We start from the raw sequence: 18,926 nt of genomic DNA on the forward strand, positions 1-18,926 counted from the left end.
CACCTCCCTCCAATTTGGAGATGAGGATGTGATGGGGACCATGTCAAAGGCCTTGCTCAGGTCCAGGTAAATGACATCAGTCGCCTTCCCTTCATCCACCAACGCCGTCACTCCATCAGAGAAGGCCACAAGATTAGTTAAGCATGACCTTCCCCTGGTGAAGCCATGCTGGCTGTCTCGGATCACATGCTCGTTCTTTATGTGATCAAGCATGTTGTCCAGGAGGATCTGTTCCATAATCTTCCCAGGCACAGAGGTGAGACTCACCGGCCTGTAGTTACCCGGGTCCTCCCTGCTCCCCTTCTTGTAAATGGGAGTGACGTGACCCTTCCTCCAATCATCCGGGACCTCACCTGACAGCCACGACTTCTCAAATATGATGGAGAGCGGCTCAGCAACCACCTCAGCCAGCTCCTTCAGGACCCTGGGATACACGCCATCTGGCCCCATAGACTTATACTCATTCAATCTAAGGAGGCACTCTCGGACTTGCTCTACCCTTACAGTGGGGAGGGATTTACCTCCTTGGTCCCCACATAGAGGTATGGGGGTGCAAGACTTAGGGACGTGAAAAAGACTAGAATCCTGGCCACCAGTGAAGACCGAGGTGAAGAACTCATTCAGCACCTCAGCTTTCTCTTCATCTGTTGAAGCCATTTCTCCTTTTAAATTCACCAGAGTAGGTACGCCCATTTTGGCCTGTCTCTTCTGGCCAATGTACCTGTAGAAAGTTTTCTTATTGTTTTTCACATCCCTCGCCAAGTCAAGTCTGCAGGGTTTTTTCCCCATATCAATGAATACTTAGTTGTCCATCAAACTTTAGCAGTGAGCCAAAGAATCCTTGGCTTTCATAGCATGGTCAAGACATAGCAAAGAGGAAGACTTTTAAGTCACAGAATACACACTTCTCAGCTCTTTCCTACACAAGCTTGAAATGAGTACCCCAGGCATCAGGGACAGAGCTAGAAGGTCCCAATTTGACCTGCTCTAGACTCCAACAAGTACTCAATTTGGAAAGGCCTTCATATTCTTAGTAGGTTACTATGAATCTGGAGCACGCACACAGATCCTGACAATCTGATCCAGACCTTGGACACCTGGCACATAAATTCATCCTTAAGAGCCAGGCCATTTGTCAGACAAAACAAAGCAAAACATCTTGAATGCATACCAGATTACATGAAGTCTCAGATAAAGTAATCAATATAGTAAAAGCAAGGAATCCAAACACTGCACAACTGAAAGGCTTACAGTGTGATGGCAAGTTCGTTCTGCTTTACATGCTATGTGTTAAGTATAGAGAGAGGACAGATTAAAAAAAAAAATAAATCCACCTGTTCCTACATTACTAGGAGAAGTTTGTCAGGGAGGTAGCTGTGCACATGTGCACAGAAGGCTACAAAAATACACATGGAAACTTGTCCAGAGAAAAAAGGAACCCAATGTACCACAAGTATAAATGGTACTAAGGAGATGCTTCTCCTTAAATCACAATTAGCCTTCGGTTAACCTATAACAACCAATGCTAAAATACATTCCAGGTAACTATTATTAAAAATTTATAATACCTAAAATCCTAAAAAGAAAAGATGCCCTCTCCTCAATTGAGCTTCCCAGCAATAACAATAGAAAACAAACAACTGCTGCATCCGCATATGCAGAAAACATTTTTCTTAAATCAGTACAATACCCTGAAACAAATAGGGACAATCAAGATTAATGGACTTTGCAACTCCATCAGCAGGCTTTCTGAACTTTCTAGTTCAATGAGATTCATTATTCAGAAAGAAAAACAGAGCCCATTATAGAAGGAATAAAGAGCACTGTGGGCACTGACAACAGAGAGACAGAGATGGCAATAAAGGTTTTGATGTTTTGTTGCTTTTTGTTTATTTTTAATGGAATAACTTGAGCTTGAAAGAGTAGAAAAGCATTTTTAATTGCAATACCATCAAATGGCATACAAGTCTATACCACCCCGTCAATAAATTATGTGCAAAAGACAACTTGTGGACATAAAGCTATTTTTTACCTTAATCGGTAGACTTAATTTTGAGGGTAGCAGATAGGATGTACGTATGTTTGGGTTTTGTTGGATTTTTTAAAATAATTTTACAGAAACCTGTAAGAAATTACAATGGGAACACTCTTCTGATCTAATGGTGAGCCAGTTCAATGAACTAAACCTTAACGAAAATTATTAAATTAAAAAAAAATGGCTTTCAGTTCAGAACATAGTCAACAGCAACACCACCGCAAAAGAAGCAGAAATGAGCATTGGGCTGGTGAAGGGTGGGGGCAGAAAATAGAATTGTACCTAGTCATTCTATCAACTGAAGCATACCATCAGATTGCAACTCTGGTCATTTTAACTCAGCTTTAAACCTATAAAAACCATCTCTTGAGCATAGTTCTATTTTGTAGCCTATCAATCACAGGTTTTGTAACTGATAAAGCTGTTTGCAAGGAATGAGTCGTTAGGATCTCAAGAAAATATAGGAAGAAAAAGGCAGCCTACTACATCGCTTATTTAAAATACCCTCACAACATACAGTCAAATCAAATCCATCTACAAAAGTCTGAAAGTAAAAGGCCGTACAATTAACAATTGTACAGTTAACAGAGGGGCTTGGTATTTTACAGATTTTATAAATAGAAAGATTATTGTGGTGGAAAGAGTTAATAAAAAACAAATGAAATGCTCACTTGTGTCCTAGGCTTGCACTAGAAAACTCCAGAGAGAGAGATCTCCAGAAAGAGATCCTTCCCCAGTGGCAGTCAGCCCTTAAGTGGGGTCTAGGAGAGGTGCAGCCAGGATCCACCCCTTCTGTCCACACAGCTGAAATGCCTTCACCTGTGTTTCCAGGGCTGACCAGCTCCTTTCTGCAGGTGATCAATCAGTGGTTCAGGCTGTGACTCAACAGTTCCCGCACAAAGGCAAAGACTGAAGTTAATATATTTTGTGTTTTTTTTTCCTACCACAGCAAAACAATATTAACAACCCTTGTGTAACTTAGTGAATATTGAAAATACTTTCCTTTTTGTGACAATGCATGTTTTATTTTGCAATTTCAAAATTTCACTTTATTTCATGATTATTTTTTTTTTTAATTTACAGCATCAGAATCGAAAGATTTTGCAATACAAATACACAACACTAGATAATAATAATAATAATAATAAGGCATTTACATTAAGGAGCTGATAACTCACTAATACTATTCACAAGCTAAGAAGGTAATTTTTACAAATTGTCACTTACCTTTTCTAATGCAGATTAGCTCATGTACACCACAAGTTCGTTCTCCACCTATTTGGAAATAAGATATTAGAAAATATTAACAAATTAAAAGTACTTTGCTTCTTAGTAAAACTTGTAAGCAGTGGAAAGGAAAAAGCAGCAAAACCTATCATTTAAGAAGAATGCGAATGATTGTTTTATCCGAAGAACATTCTATACAAATTGAAGACTTGCTAAATAAGTAAATGTATCTTTGGCTTAATATTGTGAATGATAATCCAGTTGTAAGAGTTTTACAGTAGTTTAAAGAATTTTAATGTTAAAACTAGTACAGAAGAAAGAAGAAAAATAAATATACCTAGTAATTTCACTAGAGGAACCGTATTGCCTACATTTCAATTATGATGAAGGAGCGATACTTTTCATGTCACCCATGACATGTGTGGGACAGAACCCAAAATGACCTACTTCTAAATCTTCCTAAAGGAGGAACTGGCAAAATTGATGAAGAGATTCTTTTAATTATATGAAGAAACTATTGAAAAAGTTTATTTTTAATTATACTTCTGAAAGGCAAACCAAATATCAGTGAGCCAGCCTGATGCTTTGTACACTCATCATCATTACAAAAGACAGCAATCTCAAAGATGCTGAAAAGAGAATACTATGAAGGACTGACCAGTGCCATTCTTTTGTTTTCTTTTCAAAAATCTTTTCAGAATAAGAAAAAATGGGCTTAAAAGAATCTTGGCTTATGCCATTAAAGAAATCAAATTTGGAAAGATTAGGATCTTCTTCAAAGTCATTGCAGCCATCTTCAGGCTTTGAAAGGGACTTTAAAGAGCAATCAAAACACTTCACCCCAGATTTTCTCTTCCCAGTAGATTTAAATTAAGAAGTGAAAAAAAAAAAATAAAAAAAAACTAATGAAATAAATATTTTTTTTCATAAAATATCCACCTAGAAATGGTTCTGAGAAGACCAGTAGGCAGCATTAAACTTTCATTGTACGTTGCAGTCACTGAATTCAACAAGCACAAAATACCATCATAAAATATTAATGTTAGTTATGGATTTTGCATCGGTATCTTCTGTTTCATAAAGGAAGGTTATTTTTTTTCAATCATTTACATTCTAAGACATGATGAGGTTTCACTAAATAATGCCTTTGCATTAAGCCTTTTTAATTAACTATGATATTATGTAGAAGATTTACACAATTTAACTCATTATTTTAATTTTGATTTTTTATTTTCCTGGAAACTCCCAAATGCTATATCACATCTAATAGGTAATTAATCTTTTACTCATTTTCTAAATGGCTTTCAAATAGAAAATGATTGTTAAATAAAAATATATAAGGTGACCTACATGTTTTGTAAATAAAGTCAAAGAAAGCATCTTTTTTATTTAACCAACAAATTAAACACGCAAACCATTATCCTCAAGCGAGTTGGGAAGACTTTTCCCTTGTGTGCTTCAAAAGAATTAATACATTTTTGACATCTTGCTTTTATTCACAGTTTAACAAATGAATACAATTTTCCTGTCCTTAAAGCTCCCAAGAAGGCTCTTGGCTTTGAATAATAATGAACAGTGACTGAAAGAAATTAAACTGTAAATATGAAAATATTTCGCATGATGGTATGATTATGGTTAATTTAGCATTCCAGCAGTCTGAAAAGATTGGTCTGGACTGCTTTTGTGCTGGTTAGCTCGCAATTCTCTGATTGGCACCATGACCCTCTGAAATTTTCAGTCTCTGAACATTAAAGTAACTGATGTTAAGACCGTGGTAACTCACCATAGTTTTACAGTTAATAGCCTGATTTAGATGTAAACTGTAAGTAATTCTACTTCATATTGACTGTGAACAGCATCTTTTATTTAACAATTTTAAATTAAAGCAATTTTGCATGTAAAACTACATAATACAACAAAAGGCAGATGCAACATCTGATAAAGTTTAATTTTCTCAATTTAATACACTGGTTTGTACACCAAATCTCTATCTGCAAAGACAACTATCACAATTTATCACACCAAAAAGGTGAAAAGGTGTGCATTAAAGAAGATAAAACCACACCAGAATTACACATCAATTAAACTGTAATATTTTGCATCCTTCTAAAGCCAGTGCAATTCAAAATCCAGAAATCCACTGTTTGGGCTTGAGCTGTAACTCCACCACTAAGTGCTGAAAAGGACTACCTAGAAATTTTTGCATTGGCGTTGTCACAGAGATTATCAGATTGGGATTCTGGCTCTGTTAGGGATTTCAGAGCAGGATCATCTTGCCAGTATGTTTCTCAGTGCATCAGCCAACCAAGTTCTACAAGAGATTCTGTGAACATCTTCTTTACATGCAGTCAGGATTTCATGTTTAGTAGCTCACACTAGTTACTTCATGCTTTCACTGCACACCTCTCCTCACATGCCAAGAACTACAGCTTCCACCAGCTCAGCAGCACTCTGCTGGAATCTCTTCTTTGCTGGTCTCTCTCATACTGGGTTTACAGCCCTTTTCAGAGATGGCTGGCATTGCCACTGAGGCACAGCTGATCCATCTTCAACTTGCTGATCATCAGAACTTCAGATTCTTTAGTGCAGAAATGCTCCTGCCCACCCATCCCCAGCTTGCAGTGCTCCGTATGTTTGCCAATCCTGGTACAGCACTTTATGTTTCTCACTGCTGAAGTTCACACAGCCCATTCTTTCAGCTTCCTGAGCATATCCCTTATAGCATCCCTGCCCTCCTGCATACTAACTGCTCCTCTCTCTGCTGTCACCCACATATACTCATTGAAGGTACATTCCATCCCTCTGACAAATTTGTCAAAGTCTCAGTTCCAGAATCAATTTTGTGGTGCAAGTCAGGATGCTGTGTATAAAACAAGCTATTCTTCAGTTTAGCAGCAGATCCACACATTAGTACTTGCAGCAGAATTACATCACATTGCTGAAGTCTGTTATCATAAGGTATGACTTTAGAGGCAGACTTTTTATGTGACAAATTACTTTCCAATTGAGGTTTGCACTTGGACAACATTTAGCAAACATTCACTTAATATTTTACTCAACATTAGACAGTTATTTCTTCTTTTAGTTAACCCATGATATCCCACTGCAGAATTACAAAGCCATGCATGCTAAGCAGCATAACTGGTAAAAATCTGGTTTTATATGAATGGATAGCTAACCATAGAAAAACAACAAAGAGAGCCAAAAATACTTCACAGAAGAGTAACTCTATAGCTAGCATCAGCATGGTATTTTTCCTTAAAGAATTACACAGACTCATCAGCCCATCTCACCCACAATGAGAAATCACCTCTGCATTCCTGCAGCACTCTTTACAATTTTAGTCTACAAGCCTACACTACTGCATATGTAAAAAAACAAACAAATGTTCACAGTTGAATGCTTGGTATAAGTTAAAAAGCAAACAACATTAGAATTTATTAGTAAAGAGACATAAAGTACAAGAACATCAAATTTTCTACCTTATGCAACTATGACATGCTCACACCTCACATATTTTGTGTAGTTTGTGTCTCCTTTCTATCCCTCTGCCTCAAAGGATCAAACAAACACTGAAGGCACAGTGAAAAGAAAAATCCATAAGAACACACGATACTTTTTGTATGCAGAGTAACATTAAAAAGCTGATTCTTGGACTTGTAAAAAAACAAACACAATGGATGGAGAACATTCACAGGTGAATAAAGAATGATTATTCACCGCTGAACCCACTAATAAGAGAAATAAGTATCTGATTAAATTAGCAGCAGAGGTGTTCAAGATGAGACGCTTTCAAGAGTAAACATATTATAAAAACAGAAGGCTGATTTCTACTGTAAAGACTTCTGCTAGCAATGATTTTAAATTATTATCTATTAAACCCCTTACCTATAGATAAGTTCTTCCATCTGCACTGACTTAAGAATATTTTGTTATCTGACCATGCTGGCAGAGATAAACTTTTGTTTTTTCCACATAGAAAACATTTAATTTTTAATTATACTTCTATCCAACAGCACCAATGCCAATAACCAATGAATTAGCAATCAATGACAAGTAATTAAGAATAGCATAGTCATTTCTGTTTCTCAAACAAATTGTTCAATCCTACCCACACTGAAACAAATGGAATCTGTGTGTCCAATTCTGCCCACACTGCAAGTAAATGGAAGCTGTGCATCCAATCCTACCCACAGTGAAATAAATTGAAACATCTCCACTGGTTATAAGAACATGAAAATATTATCTCAGCTTCCTTTCTACCCACAATCACAAGACACTTCTCTTTCCTCACTCTTCTGACAACTGAAACACAATTATACCTTGTTGTCAGTCAAGTACTTCTTCCAATAAGACTTATTAGTGGAAATGAAGAGGTACAGGATATATAACTTACATTCCATATAAATGGTTTCAATCAGACCTAATACAAAACCACTACAGAAATTCTTTTTTATTATTATTTATTTATTTTAATTTTTTTAATGAGAGTAGAAAGTGAACCAGCAGCTATAGTAAGAATGGTTACCTCACTGCAAATGACAGTAAGACAGAACAAACACAGCAAAGCCACATACACTACCATCAAATGCTAAGGAAATAAATGAGATGTCAACAAGAAAAATTGATAGTAACAAGATAAAAAAATTTAGTATGACTTTCAGCTAATTCCTACCATTTTTTGTTAGTTAATACCACATAATCAATGCTCTAGAACAAAGTTTCATAACAGAAAGCAAGCCAAGGAACATAACTTTATGATTAATAACCCATGCACTTATGCATAATTTATTTTAAAAGTATATATTGTAATAAATTAGTTAATCAAAGAAATTGCAAGAAAAACACCCCCATGGAACTAGCACATGTAACCCGCTTTTTCATATTGCAGGTTAAACAGTAAGCTTGTTATACAAAGAGAGATTGCTAACAAAAATTTGTATTTCAAAAGATCCCAGTTAGAAAGAAAAACGTTTATTTTAGACTACAAAACAAAAACACTTGTAAGATACATATCAATCATTCTGAACCTATTATTTTTCACATCAGAGGAAGTTCCTCAGCAGAATGTAATATATTTGCCCACAAACTCAACATTCATTTGCTGGCTTACAAATAATCATGTCAAAGTTTCTCCATCTCACTTGAGAGATGGATTTACACGGACAACAGAAAGCAAACATCTCTCATCTCCAAGAGTTAAATACTCAAAGATTAGAAATGGCAAGGATTAAAAGCTGACTTGAAATCCCCACTCCAATCCCCAGGTGCACCTTTGGTTTGACACACAATATAAGACCTTTGCCCTCTTCAGTGAGAGAACTGACAGTGTCTGGGAGAAAGCCTGAGAGAGTCAACTCTGGGTCACTCCCATCCTTCATTACAAAAGCTGGAAGAAGTATAGTGAGTTGGCTGGGAATTAATGTGAAGAGAAAGTTTGACCCAAGAGTTACAGCAGTTGAAAGAACTCCAGAAGACAGCAAGATTCTTTCCTCTTAGTTATAAATCTGTATTTTGATGGACGATATAAGCCAGCACTTTTAATCAGGTAGACACTTGGTGTTTGCTTTCCTGCATGTCCATCCTGAATGCCAAGAGCTTCAATTTGCAATAGTGCCAAGCATTCAAAATGAACTGCATTCCAAAATTTCACTCTGAACAGATCATCTCTTTTTATATGAAGCACAACAGTTTCATCTCAGCCCATGGGGAGTACGTCAAAAAGTTGTCTGCAGAGTATTATAGGTTGGATTTTAATTTTTTTTTTTAAGAAAGGCACCCCACTGTATTACTTTAAAGTACACAGAGAACTAATGACTTTTGAATTCCCATTGGCCCAACAGTTCAGTGGTGACGATGTAGCACAGATCCATCCAGGAAATCGTTAATTTTGCACATGGCAAGTTTTCGCTGTCATCAGCAAGTAATGCAAGGGCCCATACTTAAAATGACAACATAAAAAATTAACACCTGATAACTCTTGCTAAATAGTTTTCATTTTGGACAATGAATGAGCATGAAACATATTAAACAGATTCCGTGTGACTGATAAAACCAGATAGCTCAACAATTGATCCACTCCACATTTAACAAATGCATTTAAAGTGGGTCTAACATGGATACCAAATGTGGCTTCTTACATTTAGACTTTACCTAATACAGCTGTTTTTCCTTAACACCTTCCTTGGCTGCACCAGTTTAGATTTAGAAGCACAACTCAATCCCATCCAGCAGTTAGCCTATTCAGGTCAGCACTGACCTGAGGATCTCCTTGCCCTCTTACACCCTCACAATGCCTACTGCAGCAATACCTCCAGCTTAAGCAGAAGTCAAGACAAAGCTATTCCCTAGGGCAGACCCAACCCATGGGCCACACATGATACCCTTATGTAGGCACTGCACATTGCTCATTCTTCTTTCCTTGGTTTCTTGTCTGAATTACGAAGCTGATGACTACACATAGTTTTAATGTTATCCTTATGAAGCAGGGTTCTAACACCTCTCTCTTCTTATATTCATAAATGAAAAGTAGCTTCAGTCAATACTTCTGGCTTTGTTTCCCAAGAAAATGAGGGTTATATAATCAAAAAGTCTGTTTTCCACCCCATTCGTCCATTGTTGATGATTTCACTGGCTAATGAATGCTAAAATTGATACAAAGTTGTCAGAACACGATACTTTTATGATTTAAAGTTTCATGAAAATCAGCAAGCATCTACGGCACAGCCCCAGATCTCACCAAGCCCAGGGGCAGCCAGCCTGCTGCCAATCAAACAGCTGGTAGAGGAGGAATGAAAGGGAGGACAAGCTTGCCAGAAATATGGGAGAGTTGAAGGTACCCCAGAGACACTCAGGAGATGCAGGGACAAAATGAAAGGTACTCAAAAGCTTGGACATGTGAGAAGGACTTTCACATACTACAGCAGGAACCATAAACAGATGGGAAAGTGTTACACTGGTGGCATCACAAGGAGAAAAGATGAAAAGCCATCTTCATTGGTCTCATTTCTCAAACAATAATTTACAAATTAGAGCACTATGCTATAAATCTTTCTTCTCTACTGCATCCATTTGTCTGTACGGCTCACTATTCCCTTCAACGCTACTTCTGAATTCTTAGCATTAATGTCACAAGAAAAAATAACTACTAAATGGTTCATCTCTAAATGCATTCTATTCCTTGAAAAATGCACTGTTTTGTACAGTCTAAACCACATTGCATATTCAAGTGAAGTCCGAATGCAGCAGAAATAAATCCATGAGGGTACACAATTCTACCTCAGGTTATAGAACCTCCATAGTGACCTTTACATTTCTTTGCCATCCTCCCTGCAATACGATTTCCATTGTTAGCTCCTCACACAAAATCAAATCAAAACTCTTAAATCAGGTACCAAAGTCTTGCTATTGCTGCTACAAGGAACATTACCATGGTGATGTTGAAGGACTCTCAGAAACAGTCCCCCAACTCTCACTCTTCCCAACCCCAGCAAAAAGCCACAGGACCCCAGGCCCAGGCAGCTGCAGGTAAGATGACCTCTGTCAGACTGTTGGCCGTTCTGTCTTACTGCTTTTCTTGGTTTTGGCTGGCTCCCCACTGTACTTGCCACCCACCCCCCCCCCAATCCTGATATTCTCTGTATTGAACAAATTTGCTTCCACAATTTGTGAAAATATTAAGCAATAAATCACCTTATGTCTCAAAATACACCTGGTACAAAATGCTAACACTAATTTCACTTATGAAGAGAAATATAACAGAAATAAGAACTGTAAATAAAATCACTTAATATTATTTTCACTCAAAATCTTCCTATTAGGTTTCCCTCTGCTGTTTCCAAGCAAATCTGGGATTGCCTAACCTATGCAAACTATGAACCTGATCCCTGTAGAACACAAGGAAAACAAAAACAAACACAAAGAAAACAAGCATAATTTTACATGACATTATCTATCTAAAGAGAAAGATTGAACTGCTCTTGCAATGGCTAAATTAGGGTTTTTAGCTTGGTCACCTGAAGAACCCTTACTTTTTAAAGTCCCAGCAGTAACCATAATGCAAGAAAGTAACTAAGTATTGTCACTGACCACAAAGATACAGGTCCCTACCCATGGCCAGTGGCTCCTTGCTTCTCTCAAATGCTTGACAAAAAACACTAAGTTAGAACCAATGTAAACTGGAATGCTCACATAGCAACAATGAAAAAAAGTACTTCCAGACTTTTAAAAGCAGCCAAAAGCTCTACATTTCTTGCAGATCATAGAAGCATATTTTAATTTGAGCTCTTTTAATTTTCTGCACTCTTCATGTATATACAGGGCTCCAAAGGAATTTTGAACTATTTTATACTTATTTTTCAACTTGAAGTTTATAGTCATGCTTATCTCATATGGCCTTACCAAAAATTAAACATCCTCCTCTCCGCCCCCCCAAAAATCTATGCAACTGCACAGTCTTTAAAAACATGCAAAGTATTTTATTTAGTTGATTAAAAACATTTACATGTGGTCATTAAATAAATTCTATATTTTGACATTTTTGGGTGTGATCCTGACTCCAAGAGTCAGTATTCACCCAAAACAAGTTCATGTTTTTAAACAATACTGAGCAGTAAACAGTGTTCATCAAGAGTAGATACTGTAACACAAACAGGAGGAGGAGTACACTGAATAAAAATTGGAACACCTACTAACAAGCCTACAGCAGTCAGCTATTTCATTGAGAACATGGAGGATTCCTGATGCAGAATATACCAGGAAAATACATTTTGTTTTCTGTTTTCAGGAAAGAGAACTAAGTAAAAAACCCAGCAGATCAATTTCATGATCAGATACTTTTACCCTGCCTCACCTTTAATTGCGTAAACTATGAACCACATTTTGGACTCACAGGATGGTTTGAATTGGAAGAGATTTAAAAACCTATCCAGTTCCAAGCCCCCTGTCTTGGGCATGGACCCCTCCAAGCAGACCAGGCTGCCCAAAGCCCCATCTAACCCGGCCTTGAGCACCCCCAGAGCTAATGTCCCATTATGCTTGCTTTAGTTCTACAAGATACTTCTGCAGTCTGGCCCCAGTGAAAAGCATTGCATTCGTTTCACAAGTTAGACTGCTTAACTCATTCATGAGCATTTGTTTTAATTTTTAAGAAGTAGTATCTGAAATCCCCCGAAAATACAAAATCTGAGTATTTATTTGTCATGAATATTTTCCACTCTAAAAAAAAAATTCTTGAGGACTTCTGGAATAACGTAGTCTAAGAGAGAAACAGAGATTCTGAGAGTCTGACAATTGTCTTTCTAAGCTTGAGTTACTTAAAAACTCCATCTCCAGCAGGAACGTGGCTCCCTTCACTCCAACGTGAAGGCGGCTTTTCAGCACTGGCCAGCTCCGGTCCTGGAGCGCACACTCCCGAGGCAGGCTGAACATGCAGCCCTGCCGGCGCAGCGCAACTTCTCCTTCCAAAGGCCTGATTCATTAATTCAAGGCAACTGACAGCACAGAAGCATCCCGCATGCAAAACAAAGGGGAGCAGCTTGTTTATTTTCCTGATAGTTTCCCTAGAATCCTTAGTCTACGACAACAGAGGCTTGCAAAACTAAGCACTGTGGTGGTCAAAGCGGCATATCCTAAAGCCTTGTTTCCCTGAAAATAAGTTTTAAGATTTTTTTAAGGATACATAACAAAGCGTACAAACACTCTCAGAACGGAGAAGGAAGGTTTCAAAACAAAGCCCTTCCTCCCCCGACAAGCGAAACCAACAAGTGCCGAGCGCATCTCACTCCTTTGTTGTTGCTCTCCCGAGTGACGGGCAGAGGCCAGAGGGGCAGGCTAGTTGTAAAGCAGCCCATCAAGTCCCCCGGGAGAGCAAGGCTTACACCTTGTCGCGACCGACACCCACCCCCGGCGCTGCTCGCAGGCACTCTCTGCCCGCAGAGCCCTCCGGCACGGCCCCCCTGCCAGCCCCGACCCCGGCAGGGCCACCGAGCTCCGGAACAGCCGCCCCAGCCACCTCCAAGGGCGGCTCACGGCAGCGGGAGGAGGCTCCGGACACAACGCCACCGCCTCCGCAGCGCCCACGGGCGCCCGCCCGGCATCCGTCCTCCTCCCCGCGGCCGCCGGGCTGAGCATTAGGGCGGACGGGGAGGAGGCGCCCCTCGCTCCCCTCAGCCCGGCTGAGCCCCCCCACCAGCCATCCCCCTCCTCGTGCCCGGGGGAGGGGAGGTGGTCCGTGGGAGGAGGGGAGCGAGCGGGGACGAGGGGAGCCCGTTATTGGCCTACTTACCATCAATCGCCATGATCCCCGCGGTGGGCCGTACCAACTGGAGCGCACGCAGGAGAGGCGCTGCCGAGCGCCGCGTCTGCCAGACGGGAGCGACGCTCGGGGCCGGGCGGGGGTGGAGGGGAGCGGGGTGGGGGGTGTGGGGGGGGCGGGTCGGTGGAGCGGGACGGGGAGCGGGGCTCCGCCCTCGGCACACAGCGCGCGCACGCGCTCGAGCGGCGGCCACTGAACGGGAGATGCGCGCCCCCGTGAGAGCACAACGGCTCCGCCCCGACGGCAGGTGGGAGATGGGCAGAGAGATGGGAAAGGAGATGGGCTGGGAGATGGGCTGGGAGATGGTGTGGGAGATGGGAAAGGAGATGGGCAGGGAGATGGGCAGAGAGATGGGCTGGGAGATGGTGTGGGAGATGGGCTGGGAGATGGGCAGGGAGGTGGGCAGGGAGATGGAAGGGAGATGGGCAGGGAGATGGGCAGGGAGATGGGCAAGGAGATGGGCAGGGAGGTGGGCAGGGAGATGGCAGGGAGATGGGCTGGGAGATGGGCTGGAAGATGGGCAGGGTGATGGGCAGGATGGTGGGCAGGGAAATGGGCAGGGAGATGGGCCGGGAGATGGGCAGGGAGATGGGCTAGGAGATGGGCAGGGAGATGGGAAGGGAGATGGGAAGGGAGATGGGCAGGATGGTGGGCAGGGAGATCCCACCTGTCTCAGGTCCTTCGTCTCCCTCATCGCTGCTTCTGAGCTTCATCCCCTCCCAGACTCGGAGCAGTCTCCAAGGATCTGCAGGTGCCTTCTGTGCTCTTCTTCTCACCCTGAAGAATTCCCCTATAAAAGAAGCAACAAAACTTGCAGTCTTTCTGCTCCCTGGTCATGCAGCATTCAACGTGGGGTGCTTGGGATAAGAAGAAAGATCTTCGAGTAGCTCCTGTGATGATGAGAGCAAACAGAAGGGCTGGACTGTTGTGGATGAGAGCGAGAGGAGGCAGCACATATGTCAAACTCTGCACAGGAAAGCTGTTTGTACAGTGCTGTTACTGAACATGTTCAGCTATGAAAGCAGTTTTCAGGGGCATGTATAAGCTGTCCAAACAGAGAAATATTCACAAGATCATCAGAAGGAGCATCTTTGGTTCCCATTTATTTGTTCTCCTAAATGTTAATTTGCTGCTCAAACCATGGAATCTTTAATCTCCTCCAGCCTAACCAACCACCTTCAGAAATGTTTTGTCATATGGAAAATTCAATGCATTTTCTCAATTTTATTCCTCACCAAAGTTAGCAAAAGCAATTTAGGAGCCAAAAAACAAAGTCAGACTGAGCAAAATGGCCACCTCAGCAAACACGTGTCCCCAGAGGACAGGCGTTTGTCCAGATTAAAGCAGCTGTAAAAAGGACTTTAAAAGAGAAAATGCCAGCAAAGCTTATGAGCAAATATAGTCCTCTGTATCAACACTGACATTTACCTCAAATTACCCCTATAATTTCCTATTTTTTCCTAGAAAGTGTTCCGGCCCTAAAAGTTTTCTGCACAATTTGTCTTGTTCGCTGTCTCTCTGACAGCATTACTGTGTTCAGCACAAGAACCAGGGCTCCTGTGGGACTCAGTATGTAACAGTTGAGTTGTTATTCTTCTTCTCACCTTTTTTTGTTTGTTTTTTCGAACCTTTTTCCTCCCCTTTTGGCAGTAACCCAGGATATCCCAGGACAAAGGAACTACCAGTTATGGATGTCAGAACATCAGCAAAACAGCCCAGGGTGCAGTCACCCACCTGTAGAGAATCTGGGATCGGTTTTCAAGATACATAAAATAGCATTGAGACCCTTACAAGCTTCATATCTATGTGGTTTGTGTTTGCATTTAGCATCCTGGAATGCTTTAGTATCATAAAGATATGCTCAGAATCTAGATGTTAGATACCACCGCTCACTATCATAACAGTCCAGTTTTTTTCTTTGATAACAAGAGGGACAAATCCTGAACAAAGAACCAAAATCCATCTATTTTGCTTTTGGTACAATTGCAACAGTGCAAGCTGTAGCTTCATCCATTTCCCTCATAAAATGGATGCAGCCAATCGGTTCTAAATGTATCAGAGGCTTTCTACAAAATCCAGGGGTAACTCTTAGCTGAAGGCACTTACATGTGCTGCTCTTCATCTGCCCCCTGTACAGAAGGCAAAAAGATCTTAAGTAAATCAATGGGAGATACAAATGATTTGCAGCCTGTCAGTGTTTTTCTGTCAAAGGGAAGAACATCACCTGTTGTGGCATATTTGCCAACAGCAGGTTTACCCGCTAACTCATGCACATACACAAGTTTTATCCCCCAAACCCTAAAGCTTTCAACAAACTGCCTACACAGAAGCTTTTCCCATTGCACTGACATGAAGCCTCTTCAGTGATTAATATTAAAAGCTGCTGGAAACTCTAACATGAGCATAAATCCATTAAAAGTCATGAAGGTCTCAAATACTGCAAAAACAAGGACAGTAATGCACTATTATATAAGCGTATATATGAGATATGGTATAGTTTTATAGATGTAGCATAGTGACACAACCGTGTTTGAAGACTAACATGTCTTAGTACTGTCATTTACTTAAATCTCTGTGTGCTACATAAAAATATTTGATCTTTCTAAGTAGAACTCTACCACTATTTTTCTCACAACCAGCATGGTTTTATTTTACAGGGATATTACCCTGGAATTTTGAGTTATCTGGCCCTTGTTATAAATTGATTTTTCACACATTTAAGGCATGATCCACACCAAACCTACCCAGATTTTCTCTTCTGCCTTAGCCATACCCTTCACAATATTAAAAAATATACGTTTAAAGAACTTGCACTTAATGAAAATAAAGAGTATGAACGAAAAGTCTAACTGAAGGGTTAGAAAACACAGGCTATCAGTAATCACAGAGGTAGCAGCTCTGGATTAATAACCTGCTCATCAAATGCCAGGCAGATATTCTATCTATAACTTATGTGTACAAAATGGGCCCACAGTTAAATAAACAGCAAAAGAAAGCTTCAAAGAGCTTGATGTACATTTTCCATTGGGACACTGCCATTTCAATCTGATCTGTAGGTACTTCGCAAATATATGATCTCACTGAAGTACTTGTAGGAGGGACAACATTAAGAGCATATGCAAGGTATTTCATTTCAGAAAACAAACTTGTTTTTTCCAAGTGTTTTTACTTATTGTATTTTAAGATAACATTGAAATTTAAACGTGCCATCTTAATGTTATCAAAACAAACTCTTTCTGTTAGAGAACTCAACCTTTTGCTGAAATTTTCCTTAATGGGGTGAAAACTCCCACAAAACTGAACTTCTCTCTGTGTGTTTTGGGCTTTTTTGGGGGGAAGGCAGGGGAGAGGTTGAATTGTTTATTTCATTGGTTGTTTTTTAAAACCAGGGGCCTTACAAAAGTTGCAGTGAGAAGTAGAACAATTTGCAGTTCTGGGGTATTTTACCCTTGCAAATTGTTTAAAGGTATGTAAAAATATCTGTTGTAGAAACATCAAAACAGAGAATCCCCAAAGCTCTAAACCAGAACGCTGAAGTTAAAAGCTGACCTCTCAGGTATCTTCAACTGTTAGCTCTCAAAGCTATGCTTGCTCCAGCAGCTGAAAAGATGGCTAAGGTTTATATTACAGTGCTGTTCCCTTAATTGATTTGGGATATCAGTTTGCATCGCTCCATAAGAATTTTGGCAGCAATTTTGTGAACAGTGCCAATCAAATTAGCAACTTACGTCTGTTCAGATTAGTTTTTCACACAAAGTGCTCTTTACTAGAACATTAAATACCTGACCTTTTAATATTAAGGTCTGCGTGATCAGGTTGTTGGCGCTAAGCAAACAATCTGTGACTCTCAGCCTTAGCTTCTCACTGTTTTTTGAGAGGAAGATTAGGAAAGACAGCATGAGTCCTCTGTCAGGAATTGCCTTGCTATATCTGTTAAGAAGTAATTTACCAAATACCCTCAAGTCTGCTGTTGTTGGATGAGGATCATAAACGTGACTCTTGAAGTGAATGATCTGGCCAAATACCACTCGGCATATGACTTCACGTTCATGAATAAGTGATTGAGAAGCTCAAAAAGAATGTTTCCAGCAGTACCTTCCTTCTGTCAAATACAGGGCTCCATGAGGTCAGATTTCTAACTTAAATACAGTTGGAAAGAGACTTGTAAGCTTTAGCAAAGTGCAAAGATTTTGCTCAGTTTCATGTTGCTAATCTATGGGTATTGCATCTGCTACAGAAATAAAAACTGAAAATGTAAATAAAAAATTGGATTCTGGTGCCTATTATTTCAGCTGTCATTCAGTGAGGCATATGTCATGTGCAAACTTCAAGGCCAGATAGATTTGACAATGACTCTTAATGGTACACTCACTAAGAGCTCAGCCAGCACAGGTTACTTGAGGCAAACAGAATTCTGCTGTGTTGTTCTGAAACAAAAGCATCATGAAGACACAGTACCACTAAGAAAAGAAATGCAAGGAAGATTCAAACAAAATATGCCTATTAGCACACATACTGTGTCTTGCAAACAACAGAAAACATAAACTAAAACTGTGTTCAAAACTCCAGTGCCAGAAATAATCCAAAATCCATGCAGACATACCTGTGTTTCTACAAGAAGCAGAACAGAAGGATTCCTGCAGAGAAAGACCTTCACCAGTTATCTCCCTTCCTCCTCAGAGGGATATCCTTAGCCCACCCCCATCACACCCTCAAGAGACAGCAGCACATGCTGCAATTATTCCAGAGCTCTGCGTGTTCTGTTTGGACAGTCATGAGTCTGCCAAACAAAAAGTAGAAATGATGAACTGTCACAATTGATTGATTCTCTTGGCCTTTTCTTCAATGGGGGCACTAACTTCATTTTCTCTTTCATCTGCATGGAAGTTCTTTTCCATGAAACTAGAAGGAACCTAATTATCTCTGGGATCTTGATGAAGCTGATCAACTGCTTCAAAGCTGAGGCTCACCTCAGCTTTGACAGGCAGAAGCATTTGGCAAAGCAAACGTATTCACATATGCTTCATTTGCTTAGGAAATCAGGCTAGCAATCTCAAATACTAGGAAACAGCCAACACAACTTCAGCAAAATAGGAAAAACGAGCCATTCAGCTGCAACAGCAAAATAATATGTACAATTTAACATATATTTTACGTGAGCAGCAACAAAAAACTCTTTCCTTTTCAAAGACAGATATCACATAGGAATCTCTCAGCACACAAGTGGAAGGAAATTACGGTACTTTCTTATAGAACAGTTCTGTGGACTTCTAATAAGAAAAACTGTAGCATACAACAGCAGTGTGAAAGGAGGCAGAAGCACTGTATGGATAAACAGTCATCTAGAAA

At 40.1% G+C, this 18,926-nt stretch overlaps 1 protein-coding gene and 1 long non-coding RNA gene across 11 annotated transcripts in view; one reads left to right on the forward strand and one right to left on the reverse strand.

Annotated features, from left to right (window-relative positions):
- Positions 1-13,651, reverse strand: part of SYT14 (synaptotagmin 14) — an 84,185-nt gene extending 70,534 nt beyond the window's left edge. For all 10 annotated transcript variants that reach the window (XM_085543010.1, XM_015857367.3, XM_015857366.3 and 7 more), the window contains exons 1-2: positions 13,548-13,651; positions 3,263-3,310 (exon numbers count right to left, since the gene is read on the reverse strand). In XM_085543010.1, coding sequence (XP_085399136.1) covers positions 3,263-3,310; positions 13,548-13,560 — 61 coding nt within the window. In that variant the 5' untranslated portion in view covers positions 13,561-13,651. The remainder of the gene's footprint in view (positions 1-3,262; positions 3,311-13,547) is intronic.
- A 106-nt stretch (positions 13,652-13,757) lies between these two features.
- LOC107311110 (uncharacterized) lies at positions 13,758-17,843 on the forward strand. Its single transcript, XR_001553863.3, has 2 exons — positions 13,758-13,824; positions 14,254-17,843. It is a non-coding gene; the product is annotated as an uncharacterized LOC107311110 (long non-coding RNA).
- Positions 17,844-18,926: the final 1,083 nt, after the last annotated feature.

The sequence above is a fragment of the Coturnix japonica genome, chromosome 3 (assembly GCF_054131305.1).
Source record: "Coturnix japonica strain WE chromosome 3, WE-NBRP24, whole genome shotgun sequence".
Classification (NCBI taxonomy): domain Eukaryota; kingdom Metazoa; phylum Chordata; class Aves; order Galliformes; family Phasianidae; genus Coturnix; species Coturnix japonica.